The 20,289-nt window shown below is 42.8% G+C and overlaps 1 protein-coding gene across 5 annotated transcripts in view; it reads right to left on the bottom strand.

The window, feature by feature from the left end:
• arhgap28 (Rho GTPase activating protein 28) overlaps nt 1–20,289 on the bottom strand; it is a 165,018-nt gene that overhangs the window by 79,332 nt on the left and 65,397 nt on the right. The window contains exon 1 of one of the 5 annotated variants that reach the window (XM_072569891.1): nt 7,009–7,155. The exons of the other annotated variants lie outside the window; for them this stretch is intronic. Coding sequence (XP_072425992.1) covers nt 7,009–7,037 — 29 coding nt within the window. The 5' untranslated portion in view covers nt 7,038–7,155. Of the gene's footprint in view, nt 1–7,008; nt 7,156–20,289 lie in introns of those variants that run through there. 5 annotated transcript variants of the gene reach the window in all.

Below are 20,289 nucleotides of genomic sequence, written 5' to 3' on the forward strand. Positions count from 1 at the left end.
ATCACAATTGTTTTTCAGTCCAACGACTGAGTTTATTTTCTCTTTCTGTGTAAGGTTTTATCGCAGTGAATCTTTTATATCCTCATTTTTTTGTGTGCGTAGCAGAGACTACAGGGCTGAATGGTCGACTTATGTCTCTCTTAAGTTTCCTTCCCCTAATTAAACATCACCTCGTCACAAACCTACACTCTTAATGCACTTTGACTGTTCTTCAAACACTATACTGGGGAAATCTACAGTGATATTTTGAGCTCCCTTTTGGGCTTCTACTAACTTTAGCTGGGCCCATTCTTTCAATTGTCACGCAAGTCATGGGAACAAAAATATGGAACTGACCTTTTCACAGCTCATTTAATCATATTTTAGCCTTGCTATCTGTTTCAGACCCCAAGTGAATGATATCTTCATCTGGAATTTAGTCAGATGAAATTTTCCCAAAGTAGTCATGTTGCAGATTCCTATTAATAGTTGGTCATTGTCTAATTTTGTAGGAAGTTCATAGCTTCAGGGTGTTCAAACCAAATAAAATAAGAGGCTCATTTATGAAGCATCTCAGTCAGTGGAGAATAGGGTCAGCTTTGCACTGATGCCAATGGTTTATTACAATTTCTCTACACTATCACTTCAATCAAAGTTTAGCGGTTGGAGATCACCCTGGTTTTGCATTCTTCCAGCTTCTCAGAGTCTAGCTGTGAAAGTTTAAAACAATTCCCCATCCTGAGTTGGAAGTACATCACTGTTTCTTCGCTGTTGCTGAGACAAAATCCTGGAACTCGTTCACCAGCAAGATTGTGTATACCGACACAAAATGGATTGTAGTGGTTGCAGGCAGCAAGTTGCCACCACCTTCTCAGGACAAATAAGATGGGGCAATAAATGTTGGTCCAGCCAGAAAAGGCCACATTCCCTGAAGGAGTTAAAAAAGGACACCTGGTCCCTTTACTAATGCAGAGAGCTTTTATTTTCAATTAGCATACAGCAATGCAGAGCTAACAGTAATAACTTTGTTTTCCCTTCCTGTGTCCTGCTACACAATTACTGCTATCCCCAACATAAAACCATGCTTTAACAGTAAAATATTCCACGTAAACATCTGATCATTCAGTGATTACCAAATCTACAGGTACTCAGACTTTTAAATGTCCAACTGATCAGGGAACAAAATATCCCATGTTTTGATAATTATACTGGGACTTGTAGTGCAGAGGCTGAAGTTCTAGAGACATGGGTTTGAATCCACCTGTAACAGACTGAATGGGATTTGATTTCAATAGAATCTGGGAAAAAAACATATGATTGCCGGGAAAAAAAACACAATGCCCTTCAAGGAAAGAAATCTGCCATCATTGCTTGATCTGGCCGACATGTGACTTAAAACTCTTAACCTCCCTCTGAAATGGCTTAGAGAACCAATCATTTCAAGAGCCAGCCTTGTCGGTGATGACCACGCTCTCACAAGAATAGGAAAGAAATGCACTTGGACTCAGATCCTGCTGTATCTTACAGCTCTGCAACCAGTCACCATGCGAATAATGTGCATTTTTTTCCACCTTTTCTGTGAAGGTGGACAATTTCACATAGAGTCATAGAGATGTACAGCATGGAAACACACCCTTCAGTCCAACCTGTCCATGCTGACCAGATATCCCAACCCAATCTAGCCCCACCTGCCAGCACCCAGATCATATCCCTCCAAACCATTCCTATTCATATACCCATCCAAATGCCTCTTAAATGTTCCAACTGTACCAGCCTCCATCACATCCTCTGGCAGCTCATTCCATACACGTACCACCTTCTGCATGAAAAGGTTGCCCCTTAGGTCTCTTTTATGTCTTTCCCCTCTCACCCTAAACCTATGTCCTCTAGTTCTGGACTCCCTGACCCCAGGGAAAAGACTTTGTCTATTTATCCTATCCATGCCCCTCATAATTTTGTAAACCTCTAAGGTCACCCCTCAGCCTCCGATGCTCCAGAGAAAACAGCCCGAGCCTGTTCAGCCTCTCCCTCTAGCTCAAATCCTCCAACCCTAGCAACATCCTTGCAAATCTTTTCTGAACCCTTTCAAGTTTCACAATATCCTTCCGATAGGAAGGAGACCAGAATTGCGTGCAATATTCCAACAGTGGCCTAACCAATGTCCTGTACAGCCACAACATGACCTCCCTGTACTCAGCTCCTGAACTCAATACCGATAAAGGAAAGCATACCAAACGCCTTCTTCACTATCTACCTGTGACTCCACTTTCAAGGAGCTATGAACCTGCACTCCAAGGTCTCTTTGTTCAGCAACACTCCCTAGGACCTTACCATGAAGTGTATATAAGTCCTGCTAAGATTTGCTTTCCCAACATGCAACATCTCGCATTTATCTGAATTAAACTCCATCTGCCACTTCTCAGTCTATTGGCCCATCTGGTCCAGATCCTGTTGTAATCTGAGGTAACCCTCTTCGCTGTCCATTACACCTCCAATTTTGGCGTCATCTGCAAACTTACTAACTATACCTCCTATGTTCATATCCAAATCATTTATGTAAATGACGAAAATAGTAGACCCAGACCAATCTTTGTGGCATTCCATTGGTCACAAACCTCCAGTCTGAAAAACAACCCTCCACCACCACCCTCTGTCTTCTACCTTTGAGCCAGTTCTGTATCCAAATGGCTAGTTCTCCCTGTATTCCATGAGATCTAACCTTGCTAATCAGTCTCCCATGGGGAACCTTGTCGGACACTTTACTGAACTCCATATATATCACATCTACTGCTCTGCCCTCATCAATCTTCTTTGTTACTTCTTCAAAAAACTCAATCAAGTTTGTGAGACATGATTTCCCACCCACAAAGCCATGTTGACTATCCCGAATCAGTCCTTGCCTTTCCAAATACATGTACATCCTGCCCCTCAGGATTCCCTCCAACAACTTGCCCACCACTGAGGTCAGGCTCACCGGTCTATAATTCTCTGGCTTGTCTTTATCGCCCTTCTTAAACAGTGGCACCACGTTTGCCAACCTCCAGTCTTCCGGCACCTCACCTGTGACTATCGAAAGGCGAGAAAACAAATGTTGAAACTCTCCGTATGTCTAACTCACTTAACTTATCTATATTCCTTCCTGGTTTCCCATACCTCAATCTTTTCATCCGACTGATTTATATAAATTCTAACAGGTTAAGGACACAGTATGGATTGCTGTGGCACAGCCTTGTTCCACTTTGCCAATCAGAAAAAGATATACTCACTGTTTCCTTTCAGCTGGTAATCTTGCATCCATACCAATATATTACTTCCTTCACCATGAGTTTTTCCTTTTGACAACTGTATTTGATGTGACACCCTATCAAATGTCTTCTAAATGTCCACCAGTTCCCCAGCAGATGCTACTTCTTCAAAGAACTTCAATAATTTGATTAAAATATAATTTCTCTTTCACAAAGTCACGTTTACACTGTCTGATTACATTGAATTTTTCTAGGTGTTCTTCTACAAACATTTTTAATAACAGCCACTTCCATTTTTCGTATGTCAGATGTTAAACCAACTAGCCTGGACTTTCAACATTTGTTTTCTCGCCTTTCACCTTTTGAATAAAGGAGTCGCATTCATTATCTTCCATGTGCCTCCCAACTGCTCAAGACTCTTCCAAGATCTGCAAAGCACCAAGTCAGCTCTAACTCGCCAGTCCCCTGAACGGGTCCTAGTCCAACACAAGGAGCTAGGTACTATCCCTGCTTGAGCAGTAGCCATTACTTTCCACATTCATTCCATCCATCACCAGTACGCCATGGCTGCAATGTTTACAACCTACAAGATGCACCGCTACAACTTTGAAAGATTATTTGGATGAGAATATAGAATGCATGGCTAGTGAATTTGCAACAACACCAAAATTGGTGGCACAGTAAACAGTGAAGAAGTTTCTAAGATTGCAAAGGATCAATGAGCTTAAAAATGGCAGATGGAGTTGAATCTGGATAAATGTGTGATATTGCATTTTGGTACAACAAACAAGTGTAGGACTTATATAATTAATGGTAGGGCCTTGAATAGAGCTGTAGAACAGAGGGACTTGGTAGTACAGGTACATAGTTCACATATAGAAGGAGGTTAAAAAGGCACTTGGCACGCTGGCCTTCATTGCGCAGTCCTTTGAGTATAGGAATTGGGAAATCACGGAGCGGCATGGTGGCTCAGTGGTTAGCCCTGCGGCCTCCCAGCATCAGGCACCCGAGTTGGATTCCAGCCTGGGGCGGCTGTCTGTGTGGAGATTACAACCCTGTGTCTGCGTGGGTTTCCTCCAGTAGTCCAAAGATGTACAGGTTAGGTGAATTGGCCAAGCTAAATTGTCCATAGTGTTCAAGAATGTGTAGGTTAGGTGCATTAGTCAGGGAAAATGTCAAGAAATAAGGAAGGTAATGAGTCTGGGTGGGAAACCTGTTGGGCTGAATGGCCTGTTTCCACACTGTAGGAATTCTATGTTGAGGTTGTACAGGACATTAGTGAGGTCTCTTCTGGAATGTGTGTCCAGTTCTGGACCAGTTATGAAAGGATATTATTAAGCTGGAAAGGGTTTAAAAGAGATTTACCAGGATGTTGCTGGGTATGGAAAATTTGAATTACAAAGAAAGGCTGGGACTTCTTTTCACTGGGGTATAGGAGGTTGAAAGGTGACTTTACAGAAACTTATAAAATAATGAGAGGTATAGATAGAAATCATTTTTCTCTAGTATGGGGGGGATTTTAAGGATCGGGGACACATTGTTTAAGATGAAAGGAGAGAGAGATTTTAAAAAGACATGAAGCGTAACGTTTTTTTGCACAAAGGGTGGTTTGCATGTGGTATGAACTGCCTGAGGAAGGTAATGGATGTGGGTATAATTACAACATTTAAAAGACATTTGGATAAGAATATGAATGGGAAAGGCTTGGAGGGATATGGGCCAGGAGCAGGCAGGTGGGAGCAATTAGTTTGGACCAAAGGGTCTGTTACCATGCTGTATGACTATGACTATACCTGATGAAGGCTCTTTCAACACACCTTCCAAATGCCATTAACCAGAGTAGCAGACACAAACTAAACACTTCCAAGTTCCGAACAATCTTGTCTTGAAAATATACTGCCCTGCCTTCATAGTCACTGGGTAAAGTCCTGAAGCCCCCAAGATAAAAACACTGTGGGTAGACTAATTACCTCCAATGCATATAGACAACAAGCCATTGAAGGCCATCATAACCACACTGTCAATGATAGCTATCGATGTTCAATAAATGTTGACCCTGATTGTGACACAGAGTGAATTAAAAAGTAACTGCTTCTTCAACAAAACAAGAGATTCATCAACTTATTATCTAACTTCTATGATGCAGGAAAAGTAAAATTCAACGCGATAAACAGTTCTCCTGTTCAAATAATTACACTTGCCGATAGACCACCATGAAACTTCAGCCACTTTACCAGTTGATGTTTACTTCAAGAAACATTAATTTCTTACCTAATCCGACAACTGGTAAATATTCACCATTTATTAGCAGTCAGCTTTTTATGGCACACTCATGTGCCTTCAGATTTTTTTTAGTTATCCCACAATCATCTGTGAGTTTGATCCATACAAAGAGAAATAACAGCTAATTTGAAATTTCTTTTTGTCCAAGATCAGAGCGCAAAAAACACTTGGGGGCCAAACCTAAAAGAATGAAACTTGACATTCATTTGAATTTACCAGATTACATCAACCGTATCCATTGCCGATGGCATTATCTGTTGGTAATTAGTCATTTTACATGTTTTCAGGTAAACTAATAACGAAAAGGGGATAAAATAAACTACTGATAAAAGTAGCATCTGCCTCAACAATCTCTGACTAACCATACCTCAATTCCTAATTCCTCAATCATTTTGTCTACTCCAAAAGTGTAAAGTTGACCTGGTTGAAGATTAATGAAAACCAACCCACATTTGGAAGTTATGACAATTCTTACTAAAAATATAAATAATATTGCACAGACATATGAATGAGAGTGATTAGATTAGATTCCCTACAGTGTGGAAACAGGCCCTTCGGCCCAACAAGTCCACACCGACTCTCCAAAGAGTAATCCACCCAGACCCATTTCCCCCTGACTAATGCACCTAACACTACGGGCAATTTAGCATAGCCAATTCACCTGACCTGCACATCTTTGGACTGTGTGGGGAAACCAGAGCACCCGGAGGAAACCCACGCAGACACAGGGAGAATGTGCAAACTCCATACAGACAGTCGCCCGAGGCTGGAATCAAACCTGGGACCCTGGTGCTGTGAGAGTGCTGCTTAAAGTGCAAGTGGAGTACTTGGTCCAGCAATGTAAAATGATGACACTGGATTAGGTAATGGCCTTAAAACAACTTCTTTTAGATAGAAACTGTGATTGCTACCATTTCCTCTTGAATTACAGATCAGTGATGTTGCCCTGTCCACCAATTACACACTCACTATTGTTCCCTACACTGTCGACCTGTCTTCTTCCAACTTCTTGCTGGTATTCACTGGTCACTACAGCAGTAGCTATCGCCACAGCTGGACTGTCAGCTCCTTCCTCTGACTGCAGTGAGAATTGCATGCTGCTGTTCACTCATTATGAATCCCCAAGATGTCAGAATTGGGCTCTAATACCGACACTGTACAGTCGCTGTTCAATCCCGAAGCCAAGTGTCACAGAGTAGGGCAGGGTGCTACAGGACAAATGGTGGATGTGGGTTGGTAAGAGGTAATGTGGTGTTTGATACCAATGCCAGTATGAGGCACTGGGATAGGGATAGTTGATGTTGTTTATTGCCAATCCACCTTTACTAAAGAGTGTCTAGGGCCCAACAAATCATCAGTGGTCGAGGATAGTCTACTGGTGCATCCAAGCAAAAAACAAAAGACACTTGTCTTCATTAACAAAATGATTACTAAAGATGCACTCACCATGGAGGCTACAAGAGCAGGTCAAAGGTTAAGAATATTTCTGTGAGTAACTCACCCCCTCGCCCTCCAAAGCCTGTCCACCATCAGGATCCTGATGAAGGGCTTATGCCCAAAACATCGATTCTCCTGGTCCTTGGGTGCTGCCTGACCTGCTGTGCTTTTCCAGCATCACACTCTCGACTCTGACCTCCATAATCTGCAGTCCCCACTTTCTCCATCATCTACAAGGCACAAGTCAGGAGCGTGATGAAATACCCGCTGCTTGCCTGGATGGGTGCAGCTCCAATAGCAATCCAGTAACTTCACGCCATCCAGAACAAAGCAGCCCACTTGAGTGGCATCACGTCCACTCACCACTGATGCTCAGTAGCAGCAATGTATATTATCTACAAGAGAGACAGTAGAAATTCATAAAGATCCTCAGACAGCACCATCCAAACCGATGCCCACTTGCACCTAGAAGGACAAGGGCAGCAGATATATGGGAACACCACCACTTCCAAGTTCCCCTTGAAACCACCCAGCATCCTGACTTGGAAATATATCGCTGTTCCTTCACTGTTGCTGGGTCAAAATCCTAGAATTCCCTCCGTAAGGGCATTGTGGATCTATGTACAGCACGTGAACTGCAGCAGTTCAAAAGGCAGCTGATCGCCACTTTCTCAAGGGCAACTAGAGACAGGCAATAAATCCCCACGTCCCAGGAGTGCCAAGAAGAAATTGCACCATGAAACAATTGTGCTAAATTTATTGATCGTTCGCAAAATAGGCTACAATAATTAAGAGTTAATAAATTAATTAAGACTTCAGGAGTTAACAAATAAGTTTTATTGACTCAGAGTTGGGGGGTGTTCAGCCACTGAATCCCTCAAGGCTTTTCTACTAATTATTAAGATTAACTCGATGAGCAACTGCACTCCATTTCTCTGCTTTGGTTTCCATGGAGGAGCACTTGTGACAGTGAGGGATCGTCCGTCAGCAGCTGGGAGGACCAGCAAAGTTTCCTTGACACCATTTCAAAAACGGTCAACCATAGTTTGAACCACTCAACAGTCCAGTGGTGGGCCTTAGCCCTGTCATTAAGGATCCTAGAGTTTAATGCCCTGCCCATGGGGTCCAGTATTGGTTACAGGAAGGCAGCTGCTGATGCCAATATGACGTCTGCCAGCATCGGATTGAGGCTGGGCCCAGGTACTGGTGAGCAATGGCCGGTAGGAGCTCACCAAGGAAGTGGGCTCTGCATCAAGGGCAGGGGTTTGATTTTAGCCTGCACTCCTCCAGTCTCTGCCCAAGGGAACCCTCCAACAATATTCCCCCCTTCTACCCTGGAAGCCCATAAGCAAACATGTCAGGTAACGGTGCTCCCTGGATGACAAGTGATCCATTTCTCACTGGGTTCATACCAGAGGTGACAGGGTGAGGCACTTGGGTTGGCATTTTTCCGCCTCATTAGAGCCTCAAATCTCAATGGAGTGTGCAGCAGGAAGGCTGTCCCATCCCAGACCTAACTGGAGAGGAGGCTGGAAGGTGACAGAGTTCCCTGCACCTCCACATGAGGCTCCATCGCCACAGAGATGGGGGGGGGGGCACAATATCACACCCTACATCACCATCATTCACCTCATGATAAAGCACCAATTTTGACATTTCCAATTAACCCAGCTTTTTTCAAATTACATTCCCAATTTCTACTATCCTTTTGCTTTCCATCTTCACCCTGAATGACCTGGCTCTTAATTTTAGAAGTTATTGTCCTTTGTTCTGGTCTCCCCTAGAGAAAAAGTATTTCTCTCCATTCCAATCCTTTCGCCCAGAAACATAAATTAAGAGCCTGCCAATGACATCATTGTTTTACAATTCACTAATGGATTTGATTCTTCTCTTCGTTCAGTGGCTTGTCTGAAAAAAGTTAGCAGCAATAAATTTAAACAAAAAATTCAATCAGCATTGCTCTTGCAGAATATCCGACTGCATGTTGAAATAATCAGTGGGTCAGATCTCAGCTATCCTCCTGCCTTTATATTTACTTTTTAATCCAGGTTTTACCTTGTATTACACTCCCATTCACCTCTGCCCCAATATTCCAACTGGGTTTTCCCTCTGTTATCTATTTCTTGGTGGACTGTGATATTTCTTCACTCCACTGTTGGACTTAACCCACAGCCTGCTTTGAACATGCTGCTTTGACCAGTAATACCACAGAGAGAGATGCTTGAGCTTACTCAGACCTTGTCCACTCTTGTTCCCTTGCTCCCTATAGCCTGTGCCACAAACTCTAGCAATTTGAGCATCTATACCTAACACAAGCAGATACATTGTTTTATTCAGTCCTGGGTGGCACTGATAGGCAAGTATTTATCACCCATCTCTAGTTGCCCTTGGGAAGGTGGTGGTGAACTGCTTTCTTGAACCACTGCACTCCAAGTGCTGTCAGAACTTATTTTTCTGGTTTTCAATGAGTAGAGTTACTTAGGTGATCATAGGTTATTGATCAGATCATTCCTCAGGGATCAGTTACCATCCTCAGTATAAACCAAAGATGAATTCTCAAGCATGCACTGATCCATGTAATTTACTATTCCACCATGAAATGTAATCTACCCATTGAATTTAGTATTCAGGGGAACCAAGAGCTGAGATTATCTTCTAAAGTATTAGTTGAAAAGCAATAGTAAAATAGACTTTGAAAACAAAGTGATTAATATGCTGCAAATAAAGCTACAATGGCTAACAATAAGACTGGAACATTTATGTGCATTGAGTACAGGTGTTGGGAGGTCATGTTGCAGCTGTACAGAACATTGGTTAGGCCACTTTTGAAATATAGTACTCAACTCAGGTCTCCCTGCTATAGCAAAGCTGTTGTGAAACTTGAAAGGGTTCAGAAAAGATTTACAAGGATGTTGCCAGGATTGGAGCGTTTGAGCTATAGGGAGAGGCTGAATAGGCTGAAGCTGTTTTCTCTGAAGCATCAGAGTCTGAGAGATGACCTTGTAGAGTTTTATAAAATCACGAGGAGCTTGAATAGGGTGATTAGTCAAGGTCTTTTCCCCAGGGTAGCAGAGTCCAAAACTAGAGGGCATAGGTTTAAGGTGGTGGTGGTGGTGGTGGTGGTGGTGGTGGGGGGGGGTGTTTAAAAGGAAACAAGGGGCAACGTTTTCATGCAAACAGTGGTGACTGTATGAAATGAGCTGCCAGAGGTGGTAGTAGGGGCTGGCACAATTACACTATTTAAAAGGAAGGGTACATGAATAGGAAGAATTTTGAATCTTATGGGCCAAGTGCTGTCAAATGGGACTAGATTAATTTCGAGTATATGGTTGGCAATAGATAAATTGGACCAAAGGGTCTGTTTCCGTGCTGTATATCTTGATGACTCAATGACCCTATGATTCCAACGTCACTCAGAGGGGAGGAGACACACAAAAGGACACAATAGCCAAGATTTTATTGTTTGCAATGAAATCAAAACCCTACATTTTATTTGTTACAGGAACGTCCACTGTCTGCACATAAATGTGCTAAACATTGAAAGCCAGAAGCTGTAGTCAGTGATTCTTTGCTCTTCGCCAATGCAGTGAATTCTCTACAAAAGATTATCCTTTAGAAATCACAGGACTGAGGACAGCTTGCGCTTATGTTGTAGTGTTGCTTTTAAAAATGCTCCAAGAGAGTAAAGCCTTGTCAAGTGCAATCAATGTTGAAGAATCCCTGTAGCCTGGGAACCCAATTTTACTTTTATGGAAGAACAATTTTTTTTTGTTGTTAGTTGTGATAAAACAGCCAAGTTTAACATAAATTTAAGTAGTTTGATATTCCAGCTTCAAATATATACATGTCCATGTATATTTTGTAAAATTTATGCAAAAATAACATTTTACTTCCCGCTTTGCTGTCAGTGAGAATTTTTCTAATTATTTGACCACTTGTAGTTGTCACTGCTATTGGATGATGGGAAATCTCTCGATTTGGAATCACATTCATACAATCACAGTCAATTCACAGGAAACCCGCACAACAAAAGATCTGTGGCCAACTTCCGGAGATCAGTGGAGAGCACCATCAGTCCACCACCCCCTGCAAAATCTGGGGAACTTTATTCAGACAAATTACAGTTTCAGAGCTGCATTTCAGGACCATTGTTTGGAAATGTTGTGCAATTCCGAGCATCAATTTTTTTTAATAAGAGAAGAAATAACAAACTGATTGATGAATACTTTGAAAGGTATCCACTCAAATGCCTATAAAGCTGTATACTTTCAGCGTTAAAGTGGTTGTTGATATTGTATTATAAATTACTCATGATGTGCCATTTTATTGGTTCTGGCAGCCACTTTACAAATGCAAGCTTTTAATACCTGCTGCCTCAGCCAATATAATAATGATGTTCCAATAATCCTCTACAAGCTATAAAACTGTAGGAAGATGCTGTACTGACCTGCAACTGTTTCATTAACAAAAATGTCACATCATGCCCCAAGATACCCATCAGTCAGTTCTAGTGCACTTTACTTCCTCACTCAATCTAGGATGGAAGAGGAGAATACTTAGATCGAGCTAATTAAACAGAGCAATCAAACCCCGATGGGTGTAGTAAAAGGTACAAACAATGACTGCAGATGCTGAAAACCAAAAACTGGATTAGTGGTGCTGGAAGAGCACAGCAGTTCAGGCAGCATCCAATGAGCAGCGAAATCGATTTCGCTGCTCATTGGATGCTGCCTGAACTGCTGTGCTCTTCCAGCACCACTAATCCAGTAGTAAAATGTACTGCTGTCAAATAGTCCTATTATAAGGACAGACTTGCATTTATACAATGTTTTTTGAGTCTGAGGGCACATCAAGGTGTCTCATAGCCAAAGATGTAGTTTTAAGGTGCAGTCACTGTCGGAAATGCAAGTCAACTTCTACTTAACATGGGACTACAAACAGCATGCTAAAAGAACAGATGACATCACTAAAAAGGAACGTAAGGGATAAATATTGGCCAGAGAGAATTTCTCTCTTTTCCCCCAGAGTAATGCACATCTAATTTTTTATCATACAAGCCGAAACATCTCATCCATGCTGCACGTCTGAAAAGACAGCTCACATCCTACACTGGATTCGCCAAACTGGGAGTTAAACTTAATGCTACTGAGCAAAGTACAAGTGACACAATGAGATCTACACCAATATTTTTGTTTAGTTCATCAAAATAATTTAGTTTTCACGTGAACACTTATCATACTCTGTGCAGATACTTATATACTTTGCAAATTTTGGGAACTTACTTAATTTATAAAATCGATGTTCTGCCAGCACTCCAATACTTGATTAGATTACTTACTATGTGGAAACAGGCCCTTCGGCCCAACAAGTCCACACTGGCCCTCTGAAGAGCAACCCACCCAGATCCATTCCCCTACATTTACCCCTTCACCTAACACTATGGGCAATTTAACACGGCCAATTCACCTAACCTGCACATTTTTGGACTGTGGGAGGAAACCGGAGCACCCGGAGGAAACCCAAGCGGACACTGGGAGAATGTGCAAACTCCACACAGATAGTTGCCTGGGGCGGGAATTGAACCCTGGTCTCTGGCGCTGTGAGGCAGCAGTGCTCGCCACTGTGCTCTACACCACTGCATGATATGGCATGCTCATGTACACCAAAAATGTTCAAATTGTGCAGATTAATTAAAGAGAATCTGGCAATCAGAAACTGGTGTATATTTTTAGAAGAGGGGGTGAATCAGAATCAGGTATCCCAGAACACATCATAACTCCAAGACCCCACTACAGGGCGGAATCGCTGTTGATCAGAGATAAAACAATGGATAGAATAGAGCAATTAGTATTTTTGCACTAATAGCTTAGACATTGTCCCATTATTCCTAAACACTGGCTTTAGGAGTGTGTGCTTGTCTAAGTAAGTAACATTTGCAGTACATAAAGCCAAGCAATGATCATCTCCAATAAGTTGGAATCTAGTCAGCGTCCCTTGGTATTCAATGGTGTCACCATCACTGAATCCCCCACTGTCATCATCCTGGGAGTTACCATCAACTAAAAATTGAACTGAACTCACAATTAACATACATACAGGAGTGAAAGTGAGGACTGCAGATGCTGGAGATTAGAGTCAAGATTAGAATGGTGCTGGAAAAGCACAGAAGGTCAGGCAGCATCGAGGAGCAGGAGAATCGACGTTTCAGGCAAAAGACCTTCATGCCTGATGAAGGGCTTTTGCCCAAAATATCAATTTTCTTGCTCCTCGGATGCTGCCTGACTTTCTGTGCTTTTCCAGCACCACTCTACTCTTGATACATACAGTGGCTACAAGAGCAGGTCAAAAGTTAGGAATACTGCAGTGAATAATTCACCTCCAAACTCCCCAAAGCCTGACCACCACCTGCAAGGCACAAATCAGGTGTGTGGTGGGATACTTCCCATTTGTCTGGGTGAGTGCAGTTCAAGGATTCTTGACATTATCCAGGACATAGAACATAGAACAATACAGCACAGAACAGGCCCTTCAGCCCTCGATGTTGCGCTGACCTGTGACCTATTCTCAGCTTATCCCCCTACACTATCCCAAAATCATGCGACATACAGCTTACTTGATTGGTACCACATCAATTCAGTCACTCCACCACCAATGCTCAGTAGCAGCAGTGTATATCACCTTCAAGATGCACTTAGAAATTCACCAAGGTTCCTTAGACAGCATCTTCCGGATCCACAACCATTTCCATCTAGAAGGACAGGGCCGGCTCATGCATGGAACACCACCACTTGTTAGTTCCCCTCCAAGCCACTCATCATCCTGACTCTGCTGTTCCTTCAGGTGTTGCTAGGTCAAAATCCTGAAACTTCCCTCTAAAAGCATCATGGGTTTACCTGCAGCACAGGTGCTGCATTGGTGCGAGAAGGCAGCTCACCACCACTTTCTCCAAGGGCATCTAGAGACAGGTATAAACTCTGGTCAGCCAGCAATGCCCAGGAGTGAATTTTTAAAAACTATGGGGTGGGTGGGGGGCACAATTTTCATTTAATACTTGAAATGTCGGTTTATGCTTAGCGTAGGACATAACCTCAGTAAAGGGGGTAAAGCCAGTGTCAGGAATGCTGCATGAAAGCTTGTTGAAGAGCCTATAGCTACTCACAATACCTGCTAGCACTAATTACGGAGAGAGTGTGCACAGCATCCTGGTAGATAGCACTTCAATGCTTATGCTGATTTCAAAGACAACGATGAAGAGGTACTGATCATTTCACATTCATTGCTGCTGCAACCCTGCAGGTAACCTCTGAAACATGTCAGGAGGCTTTCTGGGAATCCATTGAGATGTCAACATCAGCGGCTTTGAGCCCAGAAATTCTGCAATAGCCACATAAAGGTAATGAATTCTGATCAAAGACTTTACAAATGGAGCCACCAGGAGTCAAGGGAATTTAGCGACGGGCATCTTGCTAGTGATTCCTCCCTTGTTTTGGGCCAGGAATGGAAGGACAAACATTAGACTAGGCAGAGCATGAATAACTGCTGCTAGAAAAACAAGAAAGAGGGGTAGGTGGATGGGGTGATAAACTTCCCCTGCCCTGCTGAACAAAGGGCATCTCTGCTGCCACCAACCTCCAGCATGGCAACAAGAGGCTGTATTTACTGTCTTCACCCTACACAGAGCCAGGGGAAGTGCATATGGAACACGCCTTTTACAGCACCACAAAAACTGCATTGGTCAGCATGCAATTATGATAACTGCAACTTTCTGTTTCACACCTCTCAGCAAGTTCACATTATAGCAATCAGACTCTCCAACAGGTTTGTCTTCCAAACACTGTAGTAATTTAGCACCCACTTTTGGCCTTGGTCCAAAATAACCCCCATATAGTTTGTAACATCACACAACTGTACATAAATCACCTTAACCACATTAACTCAAACACATTTACCAAAAACTCAGCTTCAACATTATGCCCGTCTACTGCTCCCTGAATGAATTGGAGACTTCCCCTTGCCTGTACCGTCTAATGCAAGAGATTTCTCAAAACATCAGGGGTTCAGTGTCTTCCGGACGGTCCTGAATTAACACTTCATTATTTTAAATCGACGTATCAATGTCCCTCTTAGGCATTACTTGAACTCATTGGCACACCACTTTTTTTTCTCTTACATACTGTACCTCTGATAAAAAGTCTTCTTACAGTCTCCTCCGTTCACAGTCGAAAAGCTGCCTCTGCTCGTAGCTCTTCAATCATCACTCAGTGTTAAGATCAATTCCAAGGGAAGTTAATAGACTCTCTCAAGTCTCAAGTTAACAATTTGATTCTGTGCCATTTGCACAGAGGAGCCTATGTAGTCCTCAAGGAACACCAGAGGCAGCCCAGAAGTACAATACTAGAAGCTACTGAACAAAATAAAGTATATGTTCAGCACAGCGAGAAAGACTCTCTCTCCCTCTACTCTTTGCCAGCAAGAGAAAAGGCAGTGTATGTGTCAGCATTCAATGTGAAACCTTAACTGATTCAAATAAGCTGCAGTCTCCCAACAGTCTGGTGTTCATCAACACAGTAACAATCACCAGGAGGGGAAAATTCGCTCTCATCAGCTAAGGGTGCTGGCAAAAAAAAATCTGCTGGAGATCGTAGCCAACTCTGAGTCACTCAATTTGCTTTTAGTGGTGGCTTTTGTTGGCTAATTCCATTCAGCTTATGGATATAACTATGTAGAAAGGCATTTGGAAAACCCACAAAAGAATATGCATTGAAACAGTTAAGCGTGCTCAGAACAGATCATGCTCCAACAAAAAGAATCCATGCAACTTTGCTGAAATAAACACTAACTCCAATGTATGCACTAAAGTAACCTTCCAGATTTGAAAAGAAGCATGTAGGTAACATTGCCAGATGTTACAGCATTCCCATTACTCAAAATGTATTGCATTACTCACAAAGTACAGTAACACAGTAATTATATTATTGTATTAATAAAGCCAGTAGACCTGGATTAATGATCTGGAGAGCTAAGTTTAAATCCCAAAGCAGCTGGGAAATTTAAATTGAAGCAAATGAAAACTGAAATTTTAAAAAAAATGTCTGTAATGCTGACCTTGAAACTGTTAGACTGTCATGAAAACTCATTTGGTTTACTCTCGCTCTTTCGGCACAGAAATCTATTCCCCTTACTGGAGTTTAGCCTCCTCTCCGACGGGTGCCTTGGAGAATTTCAGTTTCCGAAAGCTGCTGATGAAGAAATGCTCGGAGGTCTCTTATTTCAGCAGCATCACAGTGGTTAGGGCAAGAGCTAGGTATTCGGATGGAGACAGGTCCAAGGTCTTACAGGGCAGGCTAGCAGACGCAATTAGGGTGGCTGCAGCATCAGAGCCAGTCAAGGTTGGGTTAGGGTTAGGGTTAAGATGAGGATACAATACCTTGGTTGCAACACCTCCAATGGGCGCAGCAGACAAACAGGAGGCATTTACCCCAATTGGAGAACATCACATTTCACCCAGCAGTTGGATGCTTTATTGCTCCCCCCACCCGGAGTGCAGGTGAAATTCCAGCTTGTGTGCGATAAATCCCTTTGTGCAGTCCATCATTTGGTGACTCAAAGGCTTCAACTGGCCCATGGCCAAACAGTATGTCTTTTGAAGGAGGCAGGTAGGCAATGAGTACACCACCATTATCATGGTGCCCATTTTGCCATCTGTCAGTTGCCCACTTTAACATCTCTAAATGCTGAAGTGAGCATTACAATGTCAGCACTGCAAATTCAGAAGAAATGACACATTGAGAAGAAAATGACTGAAATTTTATTCTGAATTTCACAGATTGTATCAGAACTATGTAGAGTTCACAGCCAATGCTACTTTAAGAGGCAGACATTTTCATGACAGCAACACTACAGTCACATGTGACCCGAGGGTATAAAGATCTCAGACTCCATTTTACGTCATAACACTTGAGGCATGACACTACCTGAAGCATGATCCTCTGTTTTAACCTAATAGCTTACTATTGGTCCAGACACTCTTACGTCTGAGGAAGGTAACAATTGTACACAATAGTTGTGAGAAATGTCTGTTTTCTTCAATACCATAATGTTTGCAGCTTGTTTCACCAGGTAAAACACACTATTGGAGGCAAGCGCAAGGGAAATATCAAGGTCCAAGTAGAATTTGAACAGATGAAATACAATGATTATAAATGGACAAAAAGTGATACAGATGGGCACATGACAACCTTGGATCAATATCTGCCAAATTACACAATGATTCAGCTGATGGTGTGGAAAGTACAGAAGCTGTTTCATTGTTTCCATAAGTTGATTTAATATTTTGTACCCATGTATGGAGCTGGAAATAATGTATTGGATGTAGGAAGCGTCATGATGAGGGAACACTGCCCAGGACAGATTTTGCTACAAAAAAAGAGAGCTTGCAAGTACTTTTTAAAAAGAAGTTTGGTGAATGTTTAACAACTGAAAGAAATTGAATTGCATTCTTGCCCAATAAAATTTGCTGAGACTTCATGTGTAGTTTTAGTAGCCTTTACTTCAACAGATTCTCCCATTCCTACACAAGACTTTAGAATCCTGGAAATCCTTCCTTCCAAGTCTTCCAATCCATAAACATTTTCAAACCCAATCTCAGTGCCACATCCTCATGACTTGTTGATTTAACTCCCCTTCTCTCATGTCCTTTACATCCTGGGTTTCTTGAATCGTAGGCCTTTACTTTTCATTACTCTTTACTGGTCAGATAGTTTGAAGGCACACGTCAGGGGTGTGATGGAACACTCCCACTTGCCTGGATGGGTGCAGCTCCAACAACACTCGAGAAGCTCGACACCATCCAAGACAAAACAGCCCAACTTGAATGGTACCACATACTCAAAACCTCACTCATTTCAACACCAGCAACAGCAGCAGCAATGTATACCAGCTGAAATTCAGCAAGGTTCCTTTAACATCACCTTCCAAACTGTCAAAGTCTACCTCCCCAAAAGGACAAAGGCAGCCATTAAACGAGAACACAACCATCTGCAAGCTCCCCTGCAAGGCATTCACCATCCAGACGCGAAACTATATCCAAAGATGTGCAGGTTCAGTGAATTGGCCATATTAAATTGCCATTCGTATTCAGGGATATGTAGGTTAGGTGCATTAGTCAAGGATAAATCTAGAACAATAGAGTAGGGGAATGGGCCTGGGTGGATTCCCCTTTGGAGGCTCAGTGTGGACTCGTTGGGCCAAATGGCCCGTTTCCACCCTGTAGGGTTTCTATTATTCTATTCCATCAGGTCAAAATCCTGGAACTCCCTCCCTCCCAGCATTGTGAGGATACCTACATCAAAGGGATGGCAGCGGTTTAAAAGTAGGCAACTCACCACCACTTCCTCAAAGGTAACGGGGGGGGTGGGGGGGAATAAATGCTGGCCCAGCCAGGGACACCCATCCCCAGGAAAAACAAGTCAAAAGCCCTATTTAATTTCGATCCCGGACGCAAGCATCAGAAACTCCAGCTAGTGGCCACTGATGAAGTTGCAGTCCAAGAGTGACTACACTTTTAACAAAGAAAAACAATCACAGGTTTAATAACTTGGGAAGTCCCAAGGCAGAGAGTTGGCTTGTAAGGGGAAAAGCAGCTTGCATTTAAGTTCTGCTTTCAATCGCATAGAATGCTAAATGCAGACAGAACGTAAGGAGCCTGTACAGGCTGCCTGGGTCCCCATGGCCCAACAAATATTTCTCATCAACATTCAGTCAGCACGTGAGCAGCTGACTGCAACAGAGCCAGCATTAAAGAGGCAACACAGCATTTTGTAGAGTCGCACTTAACCTAGCCCTCTCTAAATGACCACCAGTGCACAGTGGGAGTAAATTACAAAGCTGCTGCACACTGAAGGGTACACAGACAATTCCCAGGTTATAAAGAGTCCCGCAGCCGCACACAAGTCACACTGCATAATAAATAGCAGTGCATAAGGACGAGTTCACGGGTCCCATGTTTAAAATTAATATTAATACACGTCTGTGTGAGATTCCGTTTAAGTGTTCGTAAATCAGGGAGCACCTATATCACCTTTCACTGCCGCTGGACGTTCAAGGAGATGTGTTGAAATGTAACAGAACACTTACTGGGACACTTTGTCATTGACACACTAATTAACATTTATTCTAGAAATTCTCTGCGATCTTCACTTAATAGGGAAGCTCGACAATGTGTGGAAGTCACAGCGAGAGCATCAACTTGTTTACGGAAGGATTTGGGAGAGGAGCAAGGCCAGGGACAGAACCCTGCCGTTCCAAGGGGCTGCTGACAGAAGAGGACATCTCTTCCGGACCTCCTCCAACAGGTCTCCTCCCCTTTCCTTCCCAATCCCTTTTGTGATTCAACTTGCTAATGTTCAGATCCCAACAAGGCACCTGGTGGAATTTAAATTAAATATAAAGTTAGCCTCAATAATTGTGCTACGAAATATGTAATCTGTGATTTGTTGTAAAACCCATCTGGTTCCCTGATGCCCTCCAGGGCCCTCCAGGGAAGGAAATCTGCCATCCTTACTTGGTCTGCTCAGGCAATGAGATTGACTCTTAGCTGCCCTGGGACATGGTCTTGCAAGCTACTCAATTTACAGTCAGTTAGACAAGCTATTGATGTTCAAATCCACTTAAAGAATCATCAAACTCTAGTGTGGAAGCAGGCCATTCAATCAGTCAAGTCCACACTGATCCTCTGAAGAGAAGCCCTCCTTACCCTATCCCCATAACCCTGCATTTCCCATTGCTAGTCCACCTAGCCTGCACATCTTTGGACTGTGGGAGGAAACCAGAGCAACTGGAAGAAACCCATGTAAACTCCATACAGCCACCCCAAGGCTAGAATCGAACCCAGGTCCCTGGCATTGTGAGGCAACAGTGCTAACCACTGAGCCACCACGCCACCTGGAAAAAGTAAAGAGAGGAAAAAGAGTCAATGGTAGGCCAACAGACAAATCAAACATTGTCACTGCACTAGGCAACAAGGATGGTCAAACTCTTGAGGCCAGATTCTCAGGGAAGCCAGTAAGATAATAGTTTCAAAACAACGGAAATATTTGTCACTGGGATAACACATATAGGAAGGCCCAGCTGTAGACAGAATCTATTCCTGTTAGTCACTTACTGCAGATGGTAGAATGGCACTACACATGACAGAGCAACTAACAACAGAACAGCTTCCTGAGCTCAGCTCCCCAGCCTACACTGACGTTATTTGGTTTGAGCAATTTTCATGAACTTCTCACAAGTACAAAGTTGAACCTGCTTATTTTTATACAATATCATTTAAAGAAAATGACAAGGAAAA

This window comes from Chiloscyllium punctatum, chromosome 5, assembly GCF_047496795.1.
Source record: "Chiloscyllium punctatum isolate Juve2018m chromosome 5, sChiPun1.3, whole genome shotgun sequence".
NCBI lineage: Eukaryota > Metazoa > Chordata > Chondrichthyes > Orectolobiformes > Hemiscylliidae > Chiloscyllium > Chiloscyllium punctatum.